The sequence below is a fragment of the Dreissena polymorpha genome, chromosome 15 (genome assembly GCF_020536995.1).
Source record: "Dreissena polymorpha isolate Duluth1 chromosome 15, UMN_Dpol_1.0, whole genome shotgun sequence".
Classification (NCBI taxonomy): domain Eukaryota; kingdom Metazoa; phylum Mollusca; class Bivalvia; order Myida; family Dreissenidae; genus Dreissena; species Dreissena polymorpha.
The window spans coordinates 40,219,583-40,243,314 of NC_068369.1; the positions used below are offsets into that span (position 1 = coordinate 40,219,583).

At 37.1% G+C, this 23,732-nt stretch overlaps 2 protein-coding genes across 5 annotated transcripts in view; one reads left to right on the plus strand and one right to left on the minus strand.

Annotated features, from left to right (window-relative positions):
• Positions 1-7,434, minus strand: part of LOC127860084 (SWI/SNF complex subunit SMARCC2-like) — a 48,598-nt gene extending 41,164 nt beyond the window's left edge. The window contains exon 1 of one of the 4 annotated variants that reach the window (XM_052397881.1): positions 7,207-7,434. In XM_052397881.1, coding sequence (XP_052253841.1) covers positions 7,207-7,320 — 114 coding nt within the window. In that variant the 5' untranslated portion in view covers positions 7,321-7,434. The remainder of the gene's footprint in view (positions 1-7,206) is intronic. The other 3 variants (XM_052397883.1, XM_052397882.1, XM_052397884.1) reach the window with 3 other exon arrangements.
• A 3,400-nt stretch (positions 7,435-10,834) lies between these two features.
• The window catches only part of LOC127860099 (alkyldihydroxyacetonephosphate synthase, peroxisomal-like), a 30,796-nt gene continuing 17,898 nt past the window's right edge, over positions 10,835-23,732 (plus strand). The window contains exons 1-3 of the mRNA XM_052397913.1: positions 10,835-11,004; positions 18,205-18,294; positions 23,542-23,632. Coding sequence (XP_052253873.1) covers positions 10,922-11,004; positions 18,205-18,294; positions 23,542-23,632 — 264 coding nt within the window. The 5' untranslated portion in view covers positions 10,835-10,921. The remainder of the gene's footprint in view (positions 11,005-18,204; positions 18,295-23,541; positions 23,633-23,732) is intronic.

Sequence of the window (23,732 nt, forward strand, 5' to 3'; positions counted from 1 at the left end):
TTGGGAATGTGCCTGCTATTGGTACTTCATCAAGAAGGCAGGGTTGGCACCAATCGACTGCCCCCGGTTTTGACCGGCGGTTTTTACCGGTTAAAACCGCCCCGGTCAATACTCCCAACGTGGTCATTACTGGTCAATACTGGTCGATTAGACTTTACCCCCAATTTTGATTAATATTCCATGCTTAATTAAACAATATTGATAATATAAATTAAACAGACATGTTGCCAATAATGTCTTAAGCTATTAATACCCACTATTTTATACCTGTTCATGCAATTTGTAGGCCAATCTCTCAAAATTTTGCAAATGAGTCAAGTTGGTCAATTTTTGGATTTTTCTTACTAAATTCAAGTTTTAAAGGCTTCATTTCCAACCCTTAGATACCGATGAGCAGCCAACAGCATAAAAAGTTACTCGCAGGCTGTTCTGGTTTTATGCTTGTTGCAAAAGCCATGGTCACTTTGCTTCTTGTGAGGGAAAGGGTCAATCAAAGTCCAATTTTATTTCCATAATTAAATGCATATTATCAGTGTTCTCCAAAAACACAGGCATCTGGTGATTTCATTGGTTACTAACAGTCCTGTTGACGGTTACTTTTACCCAAAGTATCAATTCAAAACAGCATGAAAACGCCTGTTTTAGTTCTAAGTCGCTGGATACTTTGAAAATATTACTGGCCACTCAAATTTTAAATGAGGCCGCTGCAAGTCCACAACTTAGTATTTATGCCAGTCGTTCTGGTCCTCTTAATCAATTGATCTAATTTTATTATACCAATCCCGCTGCATAATAGCCCCATGTTAATATTTCTAGTGCAATTTAGCCTTAAACATGTAAAACGAAACAAAGACATCAAAATGTCAACAAAAAATTATAAAAATTATAGTAAATGGAATTTTTTGGTGGGTGTGGCCTATGTGGGCGGGCGCCCCAGGGTTGGGATTGGGGCCATGCATAGTTGAGATTGACCCTAATGTCATAACAAAAGTTCAGTATCAATTTGAAGTGAATCCGTGTAGAAATGAAAAAATTATAGTAAATGGAAATTTTTGGTGGGTGTGGCCTATGTGGGCGGGGCGCCCCAGGGTTGGGAATGAGGCCATGCATGGTTGAGATTGACGGTATTGTCATAAGAGAGGTCCAGTATCAATTTGAAGTGAATCGGTGTAGAAATAAAGAAGTAAATGTAAAATAACCTAAAACAAGAGCACCGCCTTGCGGGTGCAGACCGCTCATCTATTTTCTTTTTAAAGGTGAAGGGACTCTCATTTTCAATCACAAAGGAGGGAGGAGTGGAGTGAAGAGGGGTGTATAGTGTGGGGTTGTGGACATTTATTACATTATCTTCCAAAAAAGCGAAAAAAAAAAAAATAAATAAAAAAATCGGGGGGGGGGGGGGGGTATAGTGTGAGGGTGTGGTGATAATTTGTGAGATGATCTTAAAAAAAAAAAAAAAAATCAAAAAAAATCAAAAAAAAAATTTGGGGGGGGGGGGGGGGTGGGGGGGGGTGGGGTGGGGGTATAGTGTGAGGGTGTGGTGGTCATTTGTGAGATGATCTTATAAAAAAAAAAAAAAAAAAAAAAAAAATTAGGGGGGGGGGGGGGAGGGGGGGAGGGGGGGGAGGGCACGGGGGATGGTTTGGGTGAAGTCTATTGTGGTATGTCAGGTAAGAGTAGTTTCATCAAAGTATCAATCAAATCTAATCATAAATAAAGAAGTTATGGCAATTTTAGCAAAATTTAATAATTTGACCTTGAGAGTCAAGGTCATTCAAAGGTCAAAGTAAAATTCAAGTTGCCAGGTACAGTAACCTCATGATAGCATGTAAGTATTTGAAGTTTGAAAGCAATAGCCTTGATACTTCGAGTGGATCGAAACACAAAATTTAACCATATATTAAAAGTTACTAAGTCAAAAAAGGGCCATAATTCCGTAACAATGACAACCAGAGTTATGCAACTTGTCCTTTTACTGTACCCTTATGATAGTTTGTGAGTGTTCCAAGTATGAAAGCAATATCTATGATACTTTAGGGGTAAAGTGACCAAAACATAAATCTTAACCAAATTTTCAATTTTCTAAGTATAAAGGGCCCATAATTCCGTCCAAATGCCAGTCAGAGTTACATAACTTTGCCTGCACCGTCCCCTTATGATAGTTCATAAATCTTGCAAGTATGAAAGCAATAGCTTTGATACTGTAGGAATAAAGTGGACCTAAACACAAAACTTAATCAAATTTTCAATTTTCTAAGTATAAAAAGGGCACATAATTCTGTCAAAATGCCAGTCAGAGTTACATTACTTTGCCTGCACAGTCCCCTTATGATAGTTAGTAAGTGTTGCAAGTATGAAAGCAATAGCTTTGATGCTTAAGGAATAAAATGGACCTAAACACAAAACTTAACCAAAATTGTCAATTTTCTAAGTATAAAAAGGGCACATAATTCTGTCAAAATGCATGCCAGAGTTATCTAACTTTGCCTGCCCAGTCCCCTCATGATAGTAAGTAAGTGTACCAAGTTTGAATGCAATAGCATTGATACTTACTGAGAAAAGTGGAACTAAACGCAAAACTTAACCAAAATTTGCAATTTTTTAAGTATAAAAAGGGCACATAATTCTGTCAAAATGCACGCCAGAGTTATCTAACTTTGCCTGCCTAGTCCCCTCATGATAGTAAGTAAGTGTACCAAGTTTGAATGCAATAGCATTGATACTTTCTGAGAAAAGTGGACCTAAACGCAAAACTTAACCGGACGCCGACGCCAACGCCAACGCCAACGCCGACGCCGACGCCAAGGTGATGACAATAGCTCATAATTTTTTTTCAAAAAATAGATGAGCTAAAAATGAGTGATAATTTCTGACGCGGCCCCACCCCAACCGCTATAACTTTTGACCCAGGGGTCAGATCAAAATTCCAAATAGTGCAGGGTCGCACATATGCTCATAGCTACCATGTGTGTAAGTTTCAAGGTTCTAGTGCTTTTAGTGTAGGAGGAGATAGTGGCCAGGACGGACGGACAGACAGACGGACGGACGGCGGAGATAACCACAATATCCCCACCTTTTTTTCAAAAAGCGTGGGGATAAAAAACACTCGCACTTGTAGTGACATAATATATATCAGGGTTGTCAATTGTCCCAAATTCGACATACGGAAAATTAAGCAGAGATTCAGAAACTGTAGGATAAAGGGAATAGAGGACAGAGCCCCTCGAGCCCTTGCTTTTTGTTATTCTTTATTTTCTTTCTATGTGCAATTTTTTGTGAGTACAATGCGAAATTTTGTCAATCAGACAATCCGTAACACCACATGTGTATTCGTCATTCTATAAAAAATGTTATCAAGATTGTTGGAAATAAATTAAAATCCACGAAGCATACCGTATCCGGAAACGACTGTCCGAAAACAGGTAAAAATACGTCGTTTGCGAATGAAATAAAATATGTGTTTTGTTTGACTGCAGAAAATGAAAGCCAGTAATAAGCACCTAGCAAATACGCAATTAATTTATAATTCAGTTGACATATTGTTTTAAGTATGATATTGCAGTGCTTTACTTTGCTAATAGATAATTTATAGTTGGCGGACATTAGCAACGTTCGTAGAATGGTACGGTTTTCGAAAAGTAGCAAAGATGTTTCGTCAGTTACTGCTCATGTCAGTGCCAGCCGTTTACTATCAAAATACCTCTTTAAACTAACTAATCGGATTAACATTTATCTCCAAATCGACCCTGGACGGCTCAAATCTGGATTTAATTATTTCATGTGCCATCTTTACCGAAGACGTGCGACAAACGCGCCCATTTTCTATGCCGTCTCAAATGGTCAATTATTACACCTATGTTGTAATCAATTAGCACATGCAGCATACAAATTTGTCACTTTGCCACACTGTCAGTTATACCAGTTCTATGGTTATTTTTAGCAACTCTGATGTAAAGCGTGTAAATTGACGTTGTAGACAGTACATATGCCAGCATAACTTTCGCGCGTCTTTGAACGGAGCAAACATGGAATAAAACAGGGTTGGGTACACTGTATTCAGCATTGAAAATACATTCTGACATATTGTGGAAGTATTTCTGAAAATATTGTGGATATGGATGTTATAATTAGATATTGGATATTATTAAAACTGACGCGGGTGAGTCCATTCTGTTTTAGTGGGTTTAATACATGTCTATCTGCAAACAGCTGATAACAAACGCTCAGATAAATAATGGAACGTTGATACACGCGTCATCGAACCAGCAGTGTTTTAATTGGTCATTACTAGATTTCTCAATGGGCAAAACTCCGCCTACTGGGCGGACTTGTGCTTCAATGATTGGAAACGGGCGATAACGGTTAGCGTCTACCAAAAGATACTCAGCCCCAAGCCAATTATCGATTACTCTTAACAACTTTTGATCTCTTTGACGCAAGTCGGTACATTCTCCCGGGTCAAATGTGACGCATGACATAATTTTCTTAAGAGTCAAACAAGGGTATTCTGTAATTGTCAAGTGTCAAAACCCGGGAGCTCGGGTCAAAGGAAAGCCCCGTCTTTTTAATAGCTTGGAATTGAATTGCACAAACCCTTCTAAATATTCGTCTACATGCCTTTATGCTGAAATGTTCTGTTTCAGTGCTCATTTTATTTGTTCACTTGCAGTGTGTTTATGGAACGAAAATGATGCTAATTTGCTTCCTTTTGAGAATTTTTCAGACAGCAATAAGGAATTTTTGGATTGGGAATGTGCCTGCTATTGGTACTTCATCAAGAAGGCAGGGTTGGCACCAATCGACTGCCCCCGGTTTTGACCGGCGGTTTTTACCGGTTAAAACCGCCCCGGTCAATACTCCCAACGTGGTCATTACTGGTCAATACTGGTCGATTAGACTTTACCCCCAATTTTGATTAATATTCCATGCTTAATTAAACAATATTGATAATATAAATTAAACAGACATGTTGCCAATAATGTCTTAAGCTATTAATACCCACTATTTTATACCTGTTCATGCAATTTGTAGGCCAATCTCTCAAAATTTTGCAAATGAGTCAAGTTGGTCAATTTTTGGATTTTTCTGGTTGATTGAATTTTTTTACAATTCTAACGAATTATGAATGCTCAGAAAATTCTGTGCTTGATTCAACAAGAACCTGTCAATTAATGTGTATTAGTTGTTCCTCATGCCCCACTGTCTCCACAGTCTTCTCACCTATACAGGTTAGGGCACCCAAAACTGATAATAAGGCCTTACATGGCACCTTTGACACAACCCTTACTTGTCATTTATTCTTGCCTGGATTTCTTTAACAAAATAGTGAACAAATATTTTATTTTTCATTGATATAAAAAAACATAATAAGAAATAATTATTAAAAGAAAAAAATAATTGAAAAGAAGAGTCTAGAGTAGACCCACAATTGGTAAACATTATTTGTTGCCAAAATCAAGAACTTTGATTGCTTATTCATTTGAAGACCAATTGAACTTTAAAATATGAAAACCCTCTTAATATAGAAAGGAGACAAGTTAGAAGTAACTATTAAATTAATAACATTAATAGCAAGTTATCTCATTTTGTTTGAGTGAAATGAAATAGCCTAAGGGCAGATTTGCTTCATTGTCACTATCAGAGACATACCAGTGCATGCATTTTATTACCAATTAAGGCTTAGGGGCCAGATCATTTATGACCCTAGAAACCACAAGAGTTCTGTTTGTCCATCAGCTTATCAAATAGATATATCAATAGATCAGTGAAATACTATGGTAACTACAATAGTAATAATACTTCAGTAACAGATGTGATACACTGAGATAAAGATATTGCCTTAGTTCTTTTGCATTTGAGACCGTTTCCATAAATAATAAAGAAGTATTTTTTACAGCTTTAAGGATTTTTTTACAATAGATAACTCAAAAAAAGATTATCAATTTCAGAATAATGATTGATTTAATATAGAATAGCTTAAATTCTTCCATTGTCATGTTTAAATGCTACAATTTTCAATCGACCAGTATTGACCAATAATGACCAGTAATGACCAGTTTTGGCCGTATTTAACCGGGTATTGACCGCCGGCCCAGTCAGTACTCGATTGACCGGTCAATATGCCAACCCTGCCAGAAGTAAAATACGCTGCAAATGATCATCATAAGTGGCATGCCAGCGATTATTTTTGCCCAATTGGAAAAAGTACTGGTACCAGTCTAATTGGGAAAATTGTGCATGAAAAACCCTAAAATTGGGAAAATTCTCGTCATAAAGTCTTCATGTTGGGAAATTGGTGTATCTGATATTTTGTTCCCAAATTCTTTAAAATTAATAACTAAATGTTGTCAAGTTGACAATATTATATTTACTTAGGTTCAAGCCATAAAACTTTATATGGAAACAAACAAACTGTTGTTTAAAAAAAAACACTTTTTTTTTAAGAAACCTTCAAATCAGAATTTTTTTGACAGCAATTGGGAAATATGAAGTTTTTTGGGGGGAAAGTGCTGTAAATAAGTCATTAACCCTTTACCACATAGATAGGGATTTTTGTGACGAAATTTGTAGTCCCTTAGAAAGTTAATACATTTGATTCAATACCTTTCTTACTAAATTCAAGTTTTAAAGGCTTCATTTCCAACCCTTAGATACCGATGAGCAGCCAACAGCATAAAAAGTTACTCGCAGGCTGTTCTGGTTTTATGCTTGTTGCAAAAGCCATGGTCACTTTGCTTCTTGTGAGGGAAAGGGTCAATCAAAGTCCAATTTTATTTCCATAATTAAATGCATATTATCAGTGTTCTCCAAAAACACAGGCATCTGGTGATTTCATTGGTTACTAACAGTCCTGTTGACGGTTACTTTTACCCAAAGTATCAATTCAAAACAGCATGAAAACGCCTGTTTTAGTTCTAAGTCGCTGGATACTTTGAAAATATTACTGGCCACTCAAATTTTAAATGAGGCCGCTGCAAGTCCACAACTTAGTATTTATGCCAGTCGTTCTGGTCCTCTTAATCAATTGATCTAATTTTATTATACCAATCCCGCTGCATAATAGCCCCATGTTAATATTTCTAGTGCAATTTAGCCTTAAACATGTAAAACGAAACAAAGACATCAAAATGTCAACAAACAGTAACGCAAACGACCGACGTGGTGAATTTACAATGGATTTATACGCGAATGTAGACTAGCATATACCTTTTTGCAGTTTTTGTGAAGCCATGTTCGAACAGAGTCAAACTGTGCAATAGTTTCAACGGATTCGAAGAATTTCGTATTCGGGGTACCGTCTTTCTTTCTTTGCACCGCCATCTTTTCGCGTTATATTGATAGAGAGGTAAATAAATTATTTATTTTTTTAATTATCAGTAGTATAATAAGGCTATCAATATAACATTCAACGAATTTTATCATTTAAATTCGGTCATTATATAGAATAAGGATATTTTAATACACGTATTTGTGTTGGAAAAAATGTCGTGTTGGTTACACATCACTAATTACCAATCTCCTGATAAAATCAGCTTAACTCTTAGCTGTGGTTACGTATCCTCATATGGCTACTGAAATTAATAGCAATTAAGGCCACATTCGTTTCTTTACAGCTAAGCTTTATGCTTAAGCACTTTGTATGATTGGAAATCTGTAGTTCAATTTTTAAATTCCACAAACATTAGCATCACAGGTGGTTAGCATGTGGCTATGATATTAATTTAATAGTAAAAACATCATTTTGAATGATAAATAATCATATTATAATGAAAAATTAAATTTTATGGAAAAAAAAATAACTATTAAATATATATATATAACAAGGTATGCAACTCAAAATCACCCGAAAACGGGGTGCATCGCTTTGCACAGCCATATCTTCATCAATTGTGCAGCGATTTTCACGATCTCGGTCTTATTCAGCCCAGAAATAAATTTCCTTTCTGGAAATATATATGTCTTGCAATATTTTTACAAATGCTGAGTCAACTTTTAAGAAATAACACGATACACAACTCGCATGACCCAGTTGACAATGATCATGCATTCTTTATGAATGAAATCTCCAGTTGTAAAGACACACCTCCGCATTGGACCAATGAAATCACTCGTTTGTTTAAAATGTCAGTTAGTTGAAATGTATGTAAACAAAGGTTTTAAACGGCGCTGGAAGTTAGTCTTGATGCATAATGTAACGACAAGAACGGTAATAATGTTTTTTCATACATTTTATTGAATTATGGTATCGAGGTTCATGAACTTTGTAGGGAAGATGCCCTTTACTCCGTGAAGATTTCAGTCTTAAAGACTGCATGATCATTGTCAACTGGGTCATGCGAGTTGTGTATCGTGTTATTTCTTAAAAGTTAACCCAGCATTTATAAAAATATTGCAAGACATATACATTTCCAGAAAGGAAATTCATTTCTGCGTTGAATAAGACCAAGATCGTGAAAATCGCTGCACAATTGATGAAGGTATGGCTGTTCAAAGCGATGCACCCCGTTTTGGTGTGATTTTGAGTTGCATACCTTGTTATATATATATATATATTTGATAGTGATTTTTTTTCATAAAATTTAATGTTTCGTTATAGTATGATTATTTATCATTCAAAATGATGTTTTCACTAATTAATATCATAGCAACACGCTAACCACCTGTGATTAGCATGAGACGCTTCCACCAAACATTTGCTAAAAATCCCCATAATAGATAATGGCTTGAGGTAATTATGTTCATACACTCAATCTGTGCTACTTTTTAATCAATTTTAAAATTTCGGGACTCTTTATTATATCGATTAGATTGTTAACATTGCAGTGAACATTTTGGTATCCAGTCGTACTTTACATTTATGTTCCGTTTTGTTTCTTTGTGTTTATTTATTTCTGCTAATTAAAAGCGTGTATTATAGACCGGCGCCCAGCATGTTTCTTATATCGATATAATGATTTTATAAAATATGTAATAGTGACCTTTTCGCACTCAGTCTTGTTTTATGCTGATCAAATTTGCCAATCCTTGTTCCCAGCGCACGTGACCATGGCAAGTGGTCATCATACTGGACAGGGTACTCCGTTTTCCCCCTTCTACACACGACCTTACACAAATAACTGTCTCTCAATAAAACATGCTATCTGAATGTGTTTTCTCCGTATCCTCTGGAATCATAGCACGACACAATACCGCACCAAACTTGATTATCATTCAGTAACAACGAAATAGCTGGAAATTGAAGCTATATATGTTTTAATTCGTCAAAACTTTCTTGAGTCTCAGTCAATTTGTCTTGAGTGCTGTGACAGAATCCGGGTCCACACATTACTCGTCGCCGTTGGTGGAAAGACCTCATAATCATACCCGTTCTTGAAGGACTTACAAAACTCCTTGCTGCGGTAACCACCCTGTGCCGGTTATCACTGCAGTTAAGAGTCAAATCTTTCCGCATCTGGAAGAACTATTGATTGGTTTCTTTTTGAAACCAAAAATAAATACAAATAAGAATAATAGCTTTGTTATACATGCGTTTCTTCTTATAAGGTAGATTTATAATTGTAAATAATAAGTGAAATCTTATAAATCGTACAATGTTTACGATTGATATTTGGTCAAATTTTCATGCAATCCTTTTTAAAATTTTGAAAAAATATACGGATATGGTATGAATTAATTTTATGTATTTATTTATTTATTTATGTATTTATTTATGTATTTATTTATTTATTTATTTATTTATTTATTTATTTATTTATTTATTTATTTATTTATTTATTTATTTATTTATTTATTTATTTATCGTGTTATGTGTACATGTATTTTTTTCAAGATGTACATCAAACCATGGACACCATCACGTGGTAACCAACAATTATTTTATTAAACTCTAGCTATAAGTGTGAACATTAGCATATGATTTTACATATATACCTGTTGTATAAATGAAGTCTCCAATGGTAAGTTTTTGTAGTGGAACGGGGCTGCAGTGGTACGGCGTCCTCAACATCTACTCAGCTCAGGACCAGTCAATTCTTTGAGCGGAGTTTGCAAAATTCTTCCAAACACAATAAGCTCATTGGCATATTACGTATTTTTTTAGTCTTATGGTATACACTACATTTACAAGTAAAATCCTTTTAGATATGAAAAGATGTCTAGTTTGTAACTTTTTTCTTATTTATGAATGTATGTCATGCTATTACCTTCATACTTGTAGTTATTTAAGGTCACTTTCAACAGCCTCTTTAGCGATTCGGTAAGAGTGTCTGACTACCACTCTGGATGTCGTGGATTCAATCCCCCGCTTTAGCTCCGTATTTTCACAATAATGGCGACGAGGCAAACACGAACTGTGAACATGCAAATGGATCTGAACTTTGTGTAATGATTTCAGGGAGCCGCTTGTGTAGCGGTCGACACTTTTTGCAAAAGTGTCTGGGGCCTTGAAACATTAAGAGGGGGGGGGGTGTAGTGATTTAAGGTCACTTCCAATAGCCTTGCTGTTTGGCTATCTCTTTAGCGACGCGGTCAGAGTGTCTGACTACCACTCTGGAGGTCGTGGGTTCAATCCCCCGCTTGAGCTCCGTATTTTCACAATATTTATGCATGTCATGTTATTACCTTACTTGAGCTTTTATATAGTGTTTTATGGTATAAAATGTACAGTAACAAAAAAAAAAATTTGCCACGAACATCATCACGTGATCTGTAATAGGGTCACAATGACATAGCTATGCTCCGACCCAATCATATCTGGGCAACCCTCATATCTGCTAGAAGGTTGGATTGGTCCCTCTAATTTCGTGTCTTTTAACCTATTTGCTGCGATATTATACCGGTCAAAGGGCGATAATTGACAGTACGCTGAAATTGTTAAATAAGTAACACTTACAAAATAGTTGAATACTCTGCAATTGCAACAATGTCAGGAATAACCAAACAAACTTCATTGAAGTCCAGTCCATGTGCCTCCGAATCGGACCCTCCTAGCATTCCCAAAAGACGGTATGGGGTTTATATATTTTAAAGATTTTAACGTAATTCTTCTACAGACTACATGACAATTATTCGGACTACAAAGTACAATTACAAAATGTTAATAACAACGTCACATGTCACTTATGTAACAAACAACATAGGTGTGCTATATGAATTAAATGACTTTTTTAAGATCTGACAGTTGTTTGTTTTCTAAACTATACGTTCCAGAAACTTTAAAAGTCTGAAATTATCGTGTGTTTTTTTGGGCGACACGAATTACCCAAATCTACCCAAATCTACCCAAATCGACCCAAATCTACCCAAATCTACCCAAATCTACATCAAATATCCATAAATCTACATCAAATATACCTAAATCTTTTAAAAATAACTATTTTACATCATGTTTGTGTAGTGCTTTATCTTTACTCGTCACAATGTTTAATTTCCCAATTAAAATAGTTTAAATCAAATATAGGTTACACACCACTAAATATTTGATCTTCCCAAATCTACCCAAATCGGCATCAAATATACCCAAATCTTTTAAAAATAATTAGTTTACATCATGTTTGTGTAATGCTTCATCTTTACTCGTCACAATGTTTAATTTCCCAATAAAAATACTTGAAATCAAATATAATTACACACCACTAACTATTTGATCTTCCCAAATCGACCCAAATCGGCATCAAATATACCCAAATGTTGTAAAAATAATTATTTTACAGCATGTTTGTGTAATGCTTCATCTTTACTCGTCACAATGTTTGATTTCCCCCCCCCCCCCCAAAAAAAAAATAAATACTTTTAATCAAATATAGGTTACACACCACTTAATATTTGAACTTCCTAAATCTACCCAAATCGGCATCAAATATACCCGAATCTTTCAAAAATAATTATTTTACATCATGTTCGTGTAATGCTTGTTCTTTACTCGTCAATGTTTAATATGTTTAAAATAGGCACGTACTAAAAGGCAGATAAAAGAGCGGATGATATAGGGTATATAGTAAAGAGCGGATGATATAGACAAAGAAGGATTATCGGAAAGAGCGGATGATATGAACAAAGAAGGAAATAGGAGACGATATGGATTGTTATTGAACAATTGTTTTGTAATTGTTCTCGCGTTATGTTTTAGTACTGAATATTTGAAAGTAAATATTAAGTTATTTAAGTTTAAATATAAAGCACAATAGTGTTTTTAGGTGACTGAATATATATGTATTTAGTAAATAATAACTTCGTTAGATATTGACTTAAGTTTAAACAAATAGCAGAATACTATTCAATTTCTCTCTAAATATACATGAGGTAGTTTGCCAACAAAATGAATATGTTGCCCAGCTCTTGCCACGTGGAGGCCACCTCTTGTAAGAGCCAAATTTTGAAAAAAAAAATAGGCCGAAATCGTCACTTATATAAACAATAAATTAAATTTTGAAGCTGTTTGTAATGAAATAAATCCGCATATAAGCTTGTCTGTCAAGCAATGAGTATGATATCCTCAATTCCAAATTTGATAATTATAATAGAAAGTAATTATATATTTAAAAAAAAACAGGCCGGAAAGTGTAATTAAATATATACATACATACATACATACATACATACATACATACATACATACATACATACATACATACATACATACATACATACATACATACATACATACATACATACATACATACTTACATACATACATACATACATACATACATACATACATACATACAAAAATACATACATACATACATACATACATACATACATACATACATACATACATACATACATACATACATACATAAGCATTGCAATTTAACAGTTCGGCTTTCGATACTGACACCGCACTTTCGGTACGCTGTTATTGGCTGTTCGGACGACGGATGACGGACGACGGAAGACGGTAGATGGACGACGTTAGACGGACGACGGAAGACGAACGACGGTAGACGGACGACGAAAGACGGACGATGGAAGACGGACGACGGCAGACGGAAGACGGTAGATGGACGACGTTAGACGGACGACGGAAGACGAACGACGGAAGATGGACGACGTAAGACGGAAGATGCACGACGGAAGACGGGAGACGGACGATGGTAGACGGACGACGGTAGACGTACGACGGTAGACGGACGACGTTAGACGTAAGACGGACGACGGCAGTCAGAAAGCGGACGACGGAAGACGGACGACAAAAGACGGACGATGGAAGACGAACGACGGACGACGGTAGACGGTAGATGGACGACGTTAGACGGACGACGGAAGACGAACGACGGAAGATGGACGACGTAAGACGGAAGATGCACGACGGAAGACGGGAGACGGACGATGGTAGACGGACGACGGTAGACGTACGACGGTAGACGGACGACGTTAGACGTAAGACGGACGACGGCAGTCAGAAGGCGGACGACGGAAGACGGACGACAAAAGACGGACGATGGAAGACGAACGACGGACGACGGTAGACGGTAGATGGACGACGGCAGGTTAGACGGACGACGGTAGACGGACGACGGAAGACGGTCGACGACGGAAAGACGACGGCAGATTGACGACGGAAACGGAATACGGACGACTGAAGACGGCAGACGGAAGACCGCAGACGATCCGCAGACGAAGACGGACGAAAAAAACGGACGACGTAAACGTTAGGCGGACGACAAAGACGGACGACGGGAGACGGACGACGATGGACGGACGGACGACGGCAGACGGACGACGTTAGTTGAAAGACGGACGACAGCAGGCTGAAGAATGAAACGGACGACGGAAGACGGCAGAAGACGGACGACGTTAGACGGACGACGTTAGACGGACGACGGCAGACGGAAGACGAAACGGACGACGGAAGACGGCGAACAACGGAGGACGGCAGACCGACGATGGAAGACGGCCGACGGAAGGCGGACGACGAAAGACGGACGACAAAAGACGGAAGACGAAACGAACGACGGAAGACGGAAGAAGGCGAACGACGTTAGACGGAAGACGGTAGTCGAGAGACGGACGACGGAAGACGGTAGATGGACGACGTTAGACGGACGACGGCAGACGGAAGGCGGCAGACGGACGACGGAGACAGACGACGTTAGACGGACGACGGCAAACGGAGACGACAAACGGACGACGAAAGACGTTAGACGGAAGACGGACGACGTTAGACGGACGACGGCAGACGGAAGACAAAACGGACGACGGCAGACGGAAGACAAAACGGACGACGGCAGACGGACGACGGAGACAGACGACGTTAGACGGACGACGGCAGACGGAGACGACAAACGGACGACGAAAGACGTTAGACGGAAGACGGACGACGGAAGACGGACGACGGAAGACGGACGACGTTAGACGTAGGACGTTAGACGGAAGATGGACGACGTTAGACGGAAGATGGACGACGTTAGACGGAAGACGGACGACGGCAGACGGAAGACAAAACGGACGACGGCAGACAGACGACGTTAGACGGAAGACGGACGACGGAAGACGGACGACGGAAGACGGACGACGTTAGACGGAAGACGGACGACGGCAGACGGAAGACAAAACGGACGATGGCAGACGGACGACGGAAGACAAAACGGACGACGGCAGACGGACGACGTTAGACGGAAGACGACACACGGCAGTACAATATATTAACACTATTTAAACGTGATTGTGGTTGTTCGTTCTGCAGTCGGACGTTTTCGCTGACCGGGTTTCTTGCCTGAATTTTGCCGTGGAGTTTTCAGTTTTAAATTTCCATTACGGGATATAGTAAAGCCTGTGCTGCTTGGTTGAAGATACGATCGAGTCAGAAATTTGTTGAAAATCGCGTGTTTCTCTTTTGGGTTTTTATTTCTCCATGTAGCTTCGTTCATTAAGTGTTTTTTGTATTCACCAAATAATACGTAATTGCCGGAACCGTAAAGTGCCCTTCGTAAGTCGTTCATGTGAGCTTGAATTATGTTCGAAATACACTCGATTGAACTTTGGATTGATAAAATTTTGTGTTGAGTTTCCTGTTTAAGTCTGTTATTGATTGATTCGGCATTGTTATTTGTCCATAGTTGTGATATTTGTTTATGTTTTAATGGCATATACACACACTTTTTTAATTTCGGTAGCAAATGTCGTTCAACGAATTTTGAGAAATTGGCATTGTCACTTATTATTTGTTTAATGTCATCTGCTCGCTGGCTAAATTGAACGTCGTCTGCACTAAATACTAATCCGCACGAAGGATGGAAAATGGAATTAATCACTTGCTTTCTTGTTGCTTCACTAATTCCCACCCTTTGCATCCGATGTTTTATATTATCCTTAACATGTTTTGTACAAAGAAGCAAATTTGACTTCGGAAAGCTTTTCCGAATTGCGTTTCTCATAGCTGTTTCGTCGTCTGTTCCAAACGTGTAGTTGTCCGCGCCTAATTTATTTCGAATGAAATCAAGATTAACATGTAATAATATCGTATGCATTTATTTCTTCGGCTTTCTCTTATTTAGTTCTCATTAATATGTTCTTTAAATAGGGGTCTCCATTAATGAAGACGGCGCTAATAATTTGTGGAAGGTGTAAGAAAATTTCTTTAGCGCGTTACAAACTGTATGTGTCAATTTTGCTAGTTCTTGAGAAACTGTGTGAGCGGGCTATGTTTTTGTAGGTGTTAATTATCTCATTCAATGCAGGTGAATGGTTGACTATGTATCATTGTGAACAAGAGTGACAACAAATAAAATAACAAATACATTTCGTTAAAAAAACGTATGACCAAATTTCTAAAAACACGTGTATAGTCTATCGAACTTGTAACAGATGTAACGAATATGTGTACTATGTGTAGTATTTTTATGAATATGTTTTATTTCTTATAACCATTTGGGAAGATCAAAGATTAAGTGGTGTGTAACCTATATTTGATTTCAAGTATTTTTATTGGGAAATTAAACAATGTGACGAGTAAAGATGAAGCATTACACAAACATGATGTAAAATAGTTATTTTTAAAAGATTAAGGTATATTTGATGTAGATTTGGGTATATTTGATGTAGATTTGGGTAGATTTGGGTAGATTTGGGTCGATTTGGGTAGATTTGGGTAGATTTGGGTAATTCGTGTCGCCGTGTTTTTTTGTTCTACAGCCCATCTAAAAATTTAGGACACAGTTTTAAATTTTCCAAACCAAGATGTGAGAGACAGTTTATTCTGAAAAGTAATTTTCGAAGAATCATATGGAATTATTTACCATACAAAGTAGTGTCTGGTAAGTTATTAAATATTTATAAATTAAATAAAAAGTTTATAATAGACTTGACCAACTGTGGGATAATGATGCTCAGTACATGTTCTAACCAGTGTTTTATCTAAATTGAGTTATTGGATGAACCAAGTATCTCTACATCTTTTTTATGTGAAAATTTTATTAAATACTGATAGTACTAAAGAAGTTCAGTTACTATTAGAAAACGAAGATGTAGGCTAAAAAGGATCAGGATTTTTACTTGTGAGCCTTACAACTATTCTACAGTATTCTACGGTTACATGGTGTTTTTTTCATGCAGCCGGAAACATGCTGCTCTCACGTTGCAAAAGGAATAATAATGCACTTCTAAACACTATGTTTATTCATTTATTCAGAAGTCCTTTTCCTTTAAATAAGCCACATAACTTAAACTGATGTTCATCATTCTTATTTATTACAGTGTATAAAATTCATACATGCCAGACGTCCCGATCTCGGCGGGACAGTCCCGCTTTTGGGCCCTTTGTCCCGGCGTCCCGATATGAGACGAATTGTCCCGACATTCGTAAAAAAATGATGTAAGGTCTATACAAGGTTCCCAATAAATTTCGCTATTTAAGCTCTGTTTCACTAACACTTATCACCGCTAATCCCTTTATTGCTCCCAATTAACAATCCGATTCTACTTCTCGTGTGTACCAGTGTTGTTTATGACACCTTATCAGCGATTTATCGGCTAATTATTGATTTTATCAGGCATTCACACCATGGTGGTCTTCAAGATAGTGGTTGCTTATTGCTATCGATAGTTGTATTATAATGAAATAAATGTTGAAAATGTGTTTGTTTTTGTCTTTGTTTGAAACGGTTTACAAAACAATTGTTTTGTAAAATTAACTCTACGTCATTAATGAGTCTTTTACATTCAATGTTTAGTTCCAAAATAGCGGGATAATCAGAATGTGCAATATACCAAAATCGCAACAAACAGTCCAATAAGTGATACCCATCCTGTCTAGTGTAATTGGGTGTAATTGTAATAAAAACAACGAGGTGCTATGCATGACAGTTTGACCCTACTCCAATTAAGCTAAAAACAATGAGGTGCTATGCATGACAGTTTGACCCTACGCCAATTAAGCCGCGACTTAAGGGCCATATGGTTTACTGTAACATTGAAAGTAATATAATGAGTATTGTTGTCGTAATGTTCCAGATTTTGTACTCGAAAAAGATTAATATTATCTTCGTTGTTTGTATAAATGATTTTTATGTATACAGTCATTGAAATTAGGCTGTCATGGCTGGTAAATTTTGAGTCGGACAGATAAACAATCATGTAGGGCGAATGACTTTTTCCTTCTTTATTCATATAAATTATATAATATACATGAATGTCCCAATTTTCCAGGTGGTAAATTGAAAATGCTAATTTCGATGACTTTGTATATTTCACCTTAAGCTGATAGGTAAAAGAATTGTCTATACTTAGTTATTTACTGAATAATGCAAACGTTATGGTCCATTGTCCTAAGGCATTCGTCTGCCAGGTTATATAACCTTAATTTGGTTGTAAAAACGCATTATTGAAATGTCATCTGATAAGTGCAACAGGTACGAATTCTGGGAAAAATAGCGGTGCAAAGTAAGCTGTCAAGATATTTAGAGTAATTAATTTTAGGAAAAAATCTTTTTGTCCGAAAATTTAGAGTCACGAAAAATAATTATTTTGGCTAAAAACGGGTGTGTCCAATAAAAGTTTAAAGTGTCAAAAAACTTGGAGAAATTACGGTAATAGAAATGTACTCCCCTAAGTAAAAAATCTTATATTTAACCAATTTTGTGTTGAGCAGATTTATACAAAGGATCAGCAAATTCACATGCCTCCTCTGCCCCCCTTTTATCCTGTGTAACTTGGTATTTAAATAAAAATATATTTATACAGAAATATTGCTCTTGTTATTTTCAGGCAAGAGTTACTGAAATGGAATGGTTGGGGCTACAAAGATTCAAAGTTCATTGTCAACAAAGACAACCATGTGGAGTTTACTGGTGAAAGGTAATTGTGTGGCTACAATATGACTGTGATACATAATACATGTGCATACTTTGAGTTTTAGCTTACCAGAGCACACAATGATCAACATATGTCCTGTGTTGTGTGGTGTTCATTTTCAACTTGTATGTGCTACCTCTATAGAGGACACTTTATCAAATCTTGATGAAACGTTTTTAGGATGTTAGGATGTATATATTGGCAATAATGAATGAGTTCTTATCTGGATTATGTGGGTCTAAAAACTATTTCACGAGGGCAGATCTTAGGAAAACCTAGTGGTAACATTTATGAATAAACATGGATGAAACTTTTTTAGAATCTTTATCTCAACAAGGCTGAGTTCTTTCTGGGTTATGTGTGTCAAAAAAGTAAGTCCCAAGGTCTAAAATAACAACCATGTTATCATTCTAGAAGTCTCATGTGTGACTCATTCTTCATGAAGAATTCTGTCAGAATGTTTGTCTTAAAGAATTTTAGGCAGTGTTTGAATCTTGATCATCTAGCTGGGTCACAAAACTACCGGTAGGTCATGAGGTAAAATCTTATTAAAACCTTGTTACCACTCTAGAGATCACATTTATGACTCAGTATTAATTAAACTTTGACAGGATGTTTATCTTGATAATATACCAAGTTTGAATCTGGGTTATGTGCATATTAAGATTCGATTGTGGGACATGTGCGTCCAAAAACAAGGTCACTATGTGAAATCGTAGACTCAAACATTGTACCCACTCTAAAGGTCACACTCATGACTGTAACTTCTATGACTATTCACCAAGTCGATGCTCATACAAATGTATGTGGAACGGTAGAGGCCTCATTTTTGACTCAATGACAAATCAATGCCATCTTTTAATTTTGATTACCTGGGGTCAAAAACTATGTCATCAGGTCGAGTCTTACGCAAAAGGTTACTTTGAACTCTTATCTGAAACAAAACTGACTGGAAAAGTTGTAACCCGAATTCCAACAACTAAGGAAATCTATTGGTAATCCGCCAATACAAACTTACTCATTTTATCAAGCAATGATTGTTTCATAAAAATAATAACAGCTGTTATGATGTGAAATTATGAAAGAATTTTTTAATGTGTCAGCTTTGTTTGTAACCAACCGGATTAGTGGTTGTTTTTAGCTCACATGAGCACAATGTGCTCATGGTGAGCTTTTGTGATCGCCTTTTGTCTGTCCTCCATCGTGCGTTGTGCGGCGTCAATATTTGCCTTATTAACACCAGAGGCCACATTTATTGTCCAATCTTCATGAACTTTGGTCAGAAGATTGGTCTCAATGATATCTTGGATGAGTTTGAAAGTGGTTACATTTGCTTGAAAAACATGGCTGCCATGGGGCCGGGCATTTTTCTTTATATGGCTGTATATGGCTATAGTTAAACCTTGTTAACACTCTAGAGGCCACACTTATTGTCCAATCTTCATGAAACTTGGTAAGAAAGTTCATCCCAATAATATGTTAGACGAGTTCGAAAATGATGCCAGTTGGTTGAAAAACATGGCAGTCAGGGGGCAGGGCATTTTTCCTTATATGGCTATAGTAAAACCTTGTTAGCACTCTAGAGGCCACATTTATTGTCCAATGTTCATGAAATTTGGTTAGAAAATTGGTCTCCATGATTTCTTGGATGAGTTTCAAAATGGTTATGTTTGCTTGAAAAACATGGCTGCCAAGGGGCGGGGCATTTTTCCTAATATGGCTATTTATGGCTATAGTAAAACCTTGTTAACACTCTAGAGGCCACATTTATTGTCCAATCTTAATGAAAGTTGGTCAGAAGATGCATCCCAATAATATCATGGATGAGTTCGAAAATGATGCCAATTGGTTGAAAAACATGGCCGCCAGGGGGCGGGGGATTTTTCCTTATATGGCTATAGTAAAACCTTGTTAACCCTCTAGAGGCCAAATTTATTTTCCAATCATCATGAAAATTTGTCTGAAGATTGGTCCCAATGATATCTTGGACAAGTTCGAAAATGGTTCCGATTGCTTTAAAAACATGGCCATCAGGGGGCAGGGCAGTTTTCCCTATATGGCTGTATATGGCTTTTGTAAAACCTTGTTAACACTTTAGAGGGCACATTTATTGTTCTTCTTCATGAAACTTTGTCAGAAGATTCATCCTATGTATATCTATGCAGAGTTTGAAAATGGTTTGGGTTGGTTGTAAAACATGGCCACCAGGGGGCAGGGCATTTTTTTCCTAATATGGCTATAGTAAAACCTTGTTTACACTCTAGTTAAATATTCTCAAAGTTTAATGTTGTAATATTTATTTTGCAGAAAATTACTTAAGGGAGAAAAAACTGTTCATAGCTTGACAGGGCTTTTTTTCCTTCTTTGGGACCCGCCGAAAATCGGCCCTTTCCCCTCAGATTTTTTTTCCCCTCAGCAGGTAAATTTTCCCCCAGACTTCATTTTTTTCCCCTAAAAAAAATAAAAAAAATTTATTTTTTTTTTTTTTAAACTTTAAATACATAAGTTAACCTGATCCAGTGTAGAAAATATAACATATTGCATAATTAAGTTATCTGTTGCCTTGATTTTGTTTTAAAAACAGCAAAATATGTTGAATTGATTATTTAAGACTTTCCTTTTTTTCCCCAAAATCCGTCGTTTCGCGTGAATTTTTCCCCACAAATCCGGCATTTTGCGCGATTTTTTCCCCTAAAAAAAGGCCAAGCTCTTTCCCCAAAATCAGATAAAAACCCCTGCTTGAATTGTTTGAATTCCAATCATGAATGCTCACTTAATTACTCCAACTGACCCTTATCAACTGCCTGAGCACAAATCAATACACATCTCTGAGTGAACCTTGTTGTTCTATTTTTATGCCCCCCTTTGAAGAAGAGGGGGTATATTGTTTTACACATGTCGGTCGGTCAGTCGGTCGGTCCGTCCACCAGATGGTTTCCGGATGATAACTCAAGAACACTTAGGCCTAGGATCATGAAACTTCATAGGTACATTGATCATGACCGGCAGATGACCCCTATTGATTTTCAGGTCACCAAGTCAAAGGTCAAGGTCACAGTGACTCGAAATAGTAAAATTGTTTCCGGATGATAGCTCAAGAATGCTTACGCCTAGGATCATGAAACATCATAGGTACATTGATCATGACTGGCAAATGACCCCTATTGATTTTCAGGTCACTAGGTCAAAGGTCAAGGTCACAGTGACTTGAAACAGTAAAATGGTTTCCGGATGATAACTCAAGAATGCTTACACTTAAGATCATGAAACTTCATAGGTACATTGATCATGACTGGCAGATGTTCCCTATTGATTTTCAGGTCACTAGGTCAAAGGTCAAGGTCACAGTGACTCGAAACAGTAAAATGGTTTCTGGATGATAACTCAAGAATGCTTACGCCTAGGATCATGAAACTTCATAGGAACATTGATCATGACTGGCAGATGACCCCTATTGATTTTCATGTCACTAGGTCAAAGGTCAAGGTCACAGTGACTCGAAACAGTAAAATGGTTTCCGGATGATAACTCAAGAATGCTTAGGCCTAGGATTATGAAACTTCATAAGTACATTGAAAATGACTGGCAGATGACCCCTATTGATTTTTAGGTCACTAAGTCAAAGGTCAAGGTCACAGTGACTCGAAATAGTAAAATGGTTTCCGGATGATGACTCAAGAATGCTTACGGCTAGGATCATGAAACTTCATAGGCACAACACATGACTGGCAGATGACCCCTATTAATTTTCAGGTCACTAGGTCAAAGGTCAAGGTCACAGTGACTCGAAACAGTAAAATGGTTTCCTTATGATAACTCGAGAATAATTAGGTTAGGATCATGAAACTTCATCGGTACATTGATCATGACTGGCAGATGACCCCTATTGATTTTCAGGTCACTTGGTCAAAGGTCAAGGTCACAGTGACACAAAATGTATTCACACAATGGCTGCCACTACAACTGACAGCCCATATGGGGGGCATGCATGTTAACAGCCCTTGTTAGATCAGCAACTTGATACCTTGTTGTGCTATTTCCTTTATGTTTGGCACCATAGATAAAAGAAGATATAATTTTTGAGGTACACAGATTATTAATGAGGTCTGAATTCCTTTGTGTGATTATCAAGATTTGTGTTTTAAAACGGATTTATTGATTTTTTAATCAAAATTTATTTTATTACTCGAAATAGTAAAATGGTTTCCGGATGATAACTCAAGAATGCTTACGGCTAGGATCATGAAACTTCATAGGTACAACACATGACTGGCAGATGACCCCTATTAATTTTCAGGTCACTAGGTCAAAGGTCAAGGTCACAGTGACACAAAATGTATTCACACAATGGCTGCCACTACAACTGACAGCCCATATGGGGGGCATGCATGTTAACAGCCCTTGTTAGATCAGCAACTTAATACCTTGTTGTGCTATTTCCTTTATGTGTGGCACCATAAATAAGAGAAGATATAATTTTTGAGGCACACAGATTATTAATGAGGTCTGAATTCCTTTGTGTGATTATCAAAGATTTGTGTTTGAAAACGGATTTATTGATTTTTTAATTGGAAATATAATTGCACGGTGAGTCTAAAAATAGTTCATGTTTCTGTTAAAAAAAGGCTCTCAGTGGGGTTGGTTGTTTTTTTGTATGTCTACAGTTGTTTAAAGTGAAATATTCATTGTGAATACTTTTAGTCACATATTTAGTTCAATCTGAATGACACTTGCTGAGTACAAATGTTGTTATCATATCTTGATTTAGTTTACTCAATTAGTTTTAATAATATCATTTTCAAACATGGTGACAATCTTTATGAGCATAATATTTTTTTCTCATGGTTAACTTTTGTGATCACCTTTTGTCAATTGTCTGTCTTCTGTTGTGTGTCATGAATATTTGCCTTGTTAACACTGTAGAGGACTCATTTATTGTCAGATCTTCGTGAAACTTTGTCAGAAGATTTGTCCCAAAGATGTCTTAGACGAGTTCAAAAATGGTTCAGGTCTGTTGAAAAACATGGCTGCCAGGGGGCCATTTGTTGTTCATTCTTCATGAAACTTTGTTAGACCATTTGTTCTATTAATATCTTGGGCTGCAAAGAACAGGTCTTTTTATCTCAGGTGAGCGACTTTGGGCCTTTCAAGCCCTCTTGTTTTGTTAATATAGCCCATTGCCTGGGTAGGTCTTGTCTTTTTCAAAATTGTACATAGTGTATAGATATTTCTTGTTGCTCTCTTGACTAGGTATCAGCTGAGTGGTCACACATTGACACTGTTGAGAGATTGGATGATTGCAACTATAGGAATAAGTTTGGACCATAAAACTCCACCTCAAGTGAGTATCGCAGTTTAAAGTGGCATTGATATATGTGTCGAGTTCTGAGAAAATTGGACATAATGCATGTGCATAAAGTGTCGTCCCAGATTAGCCTGTG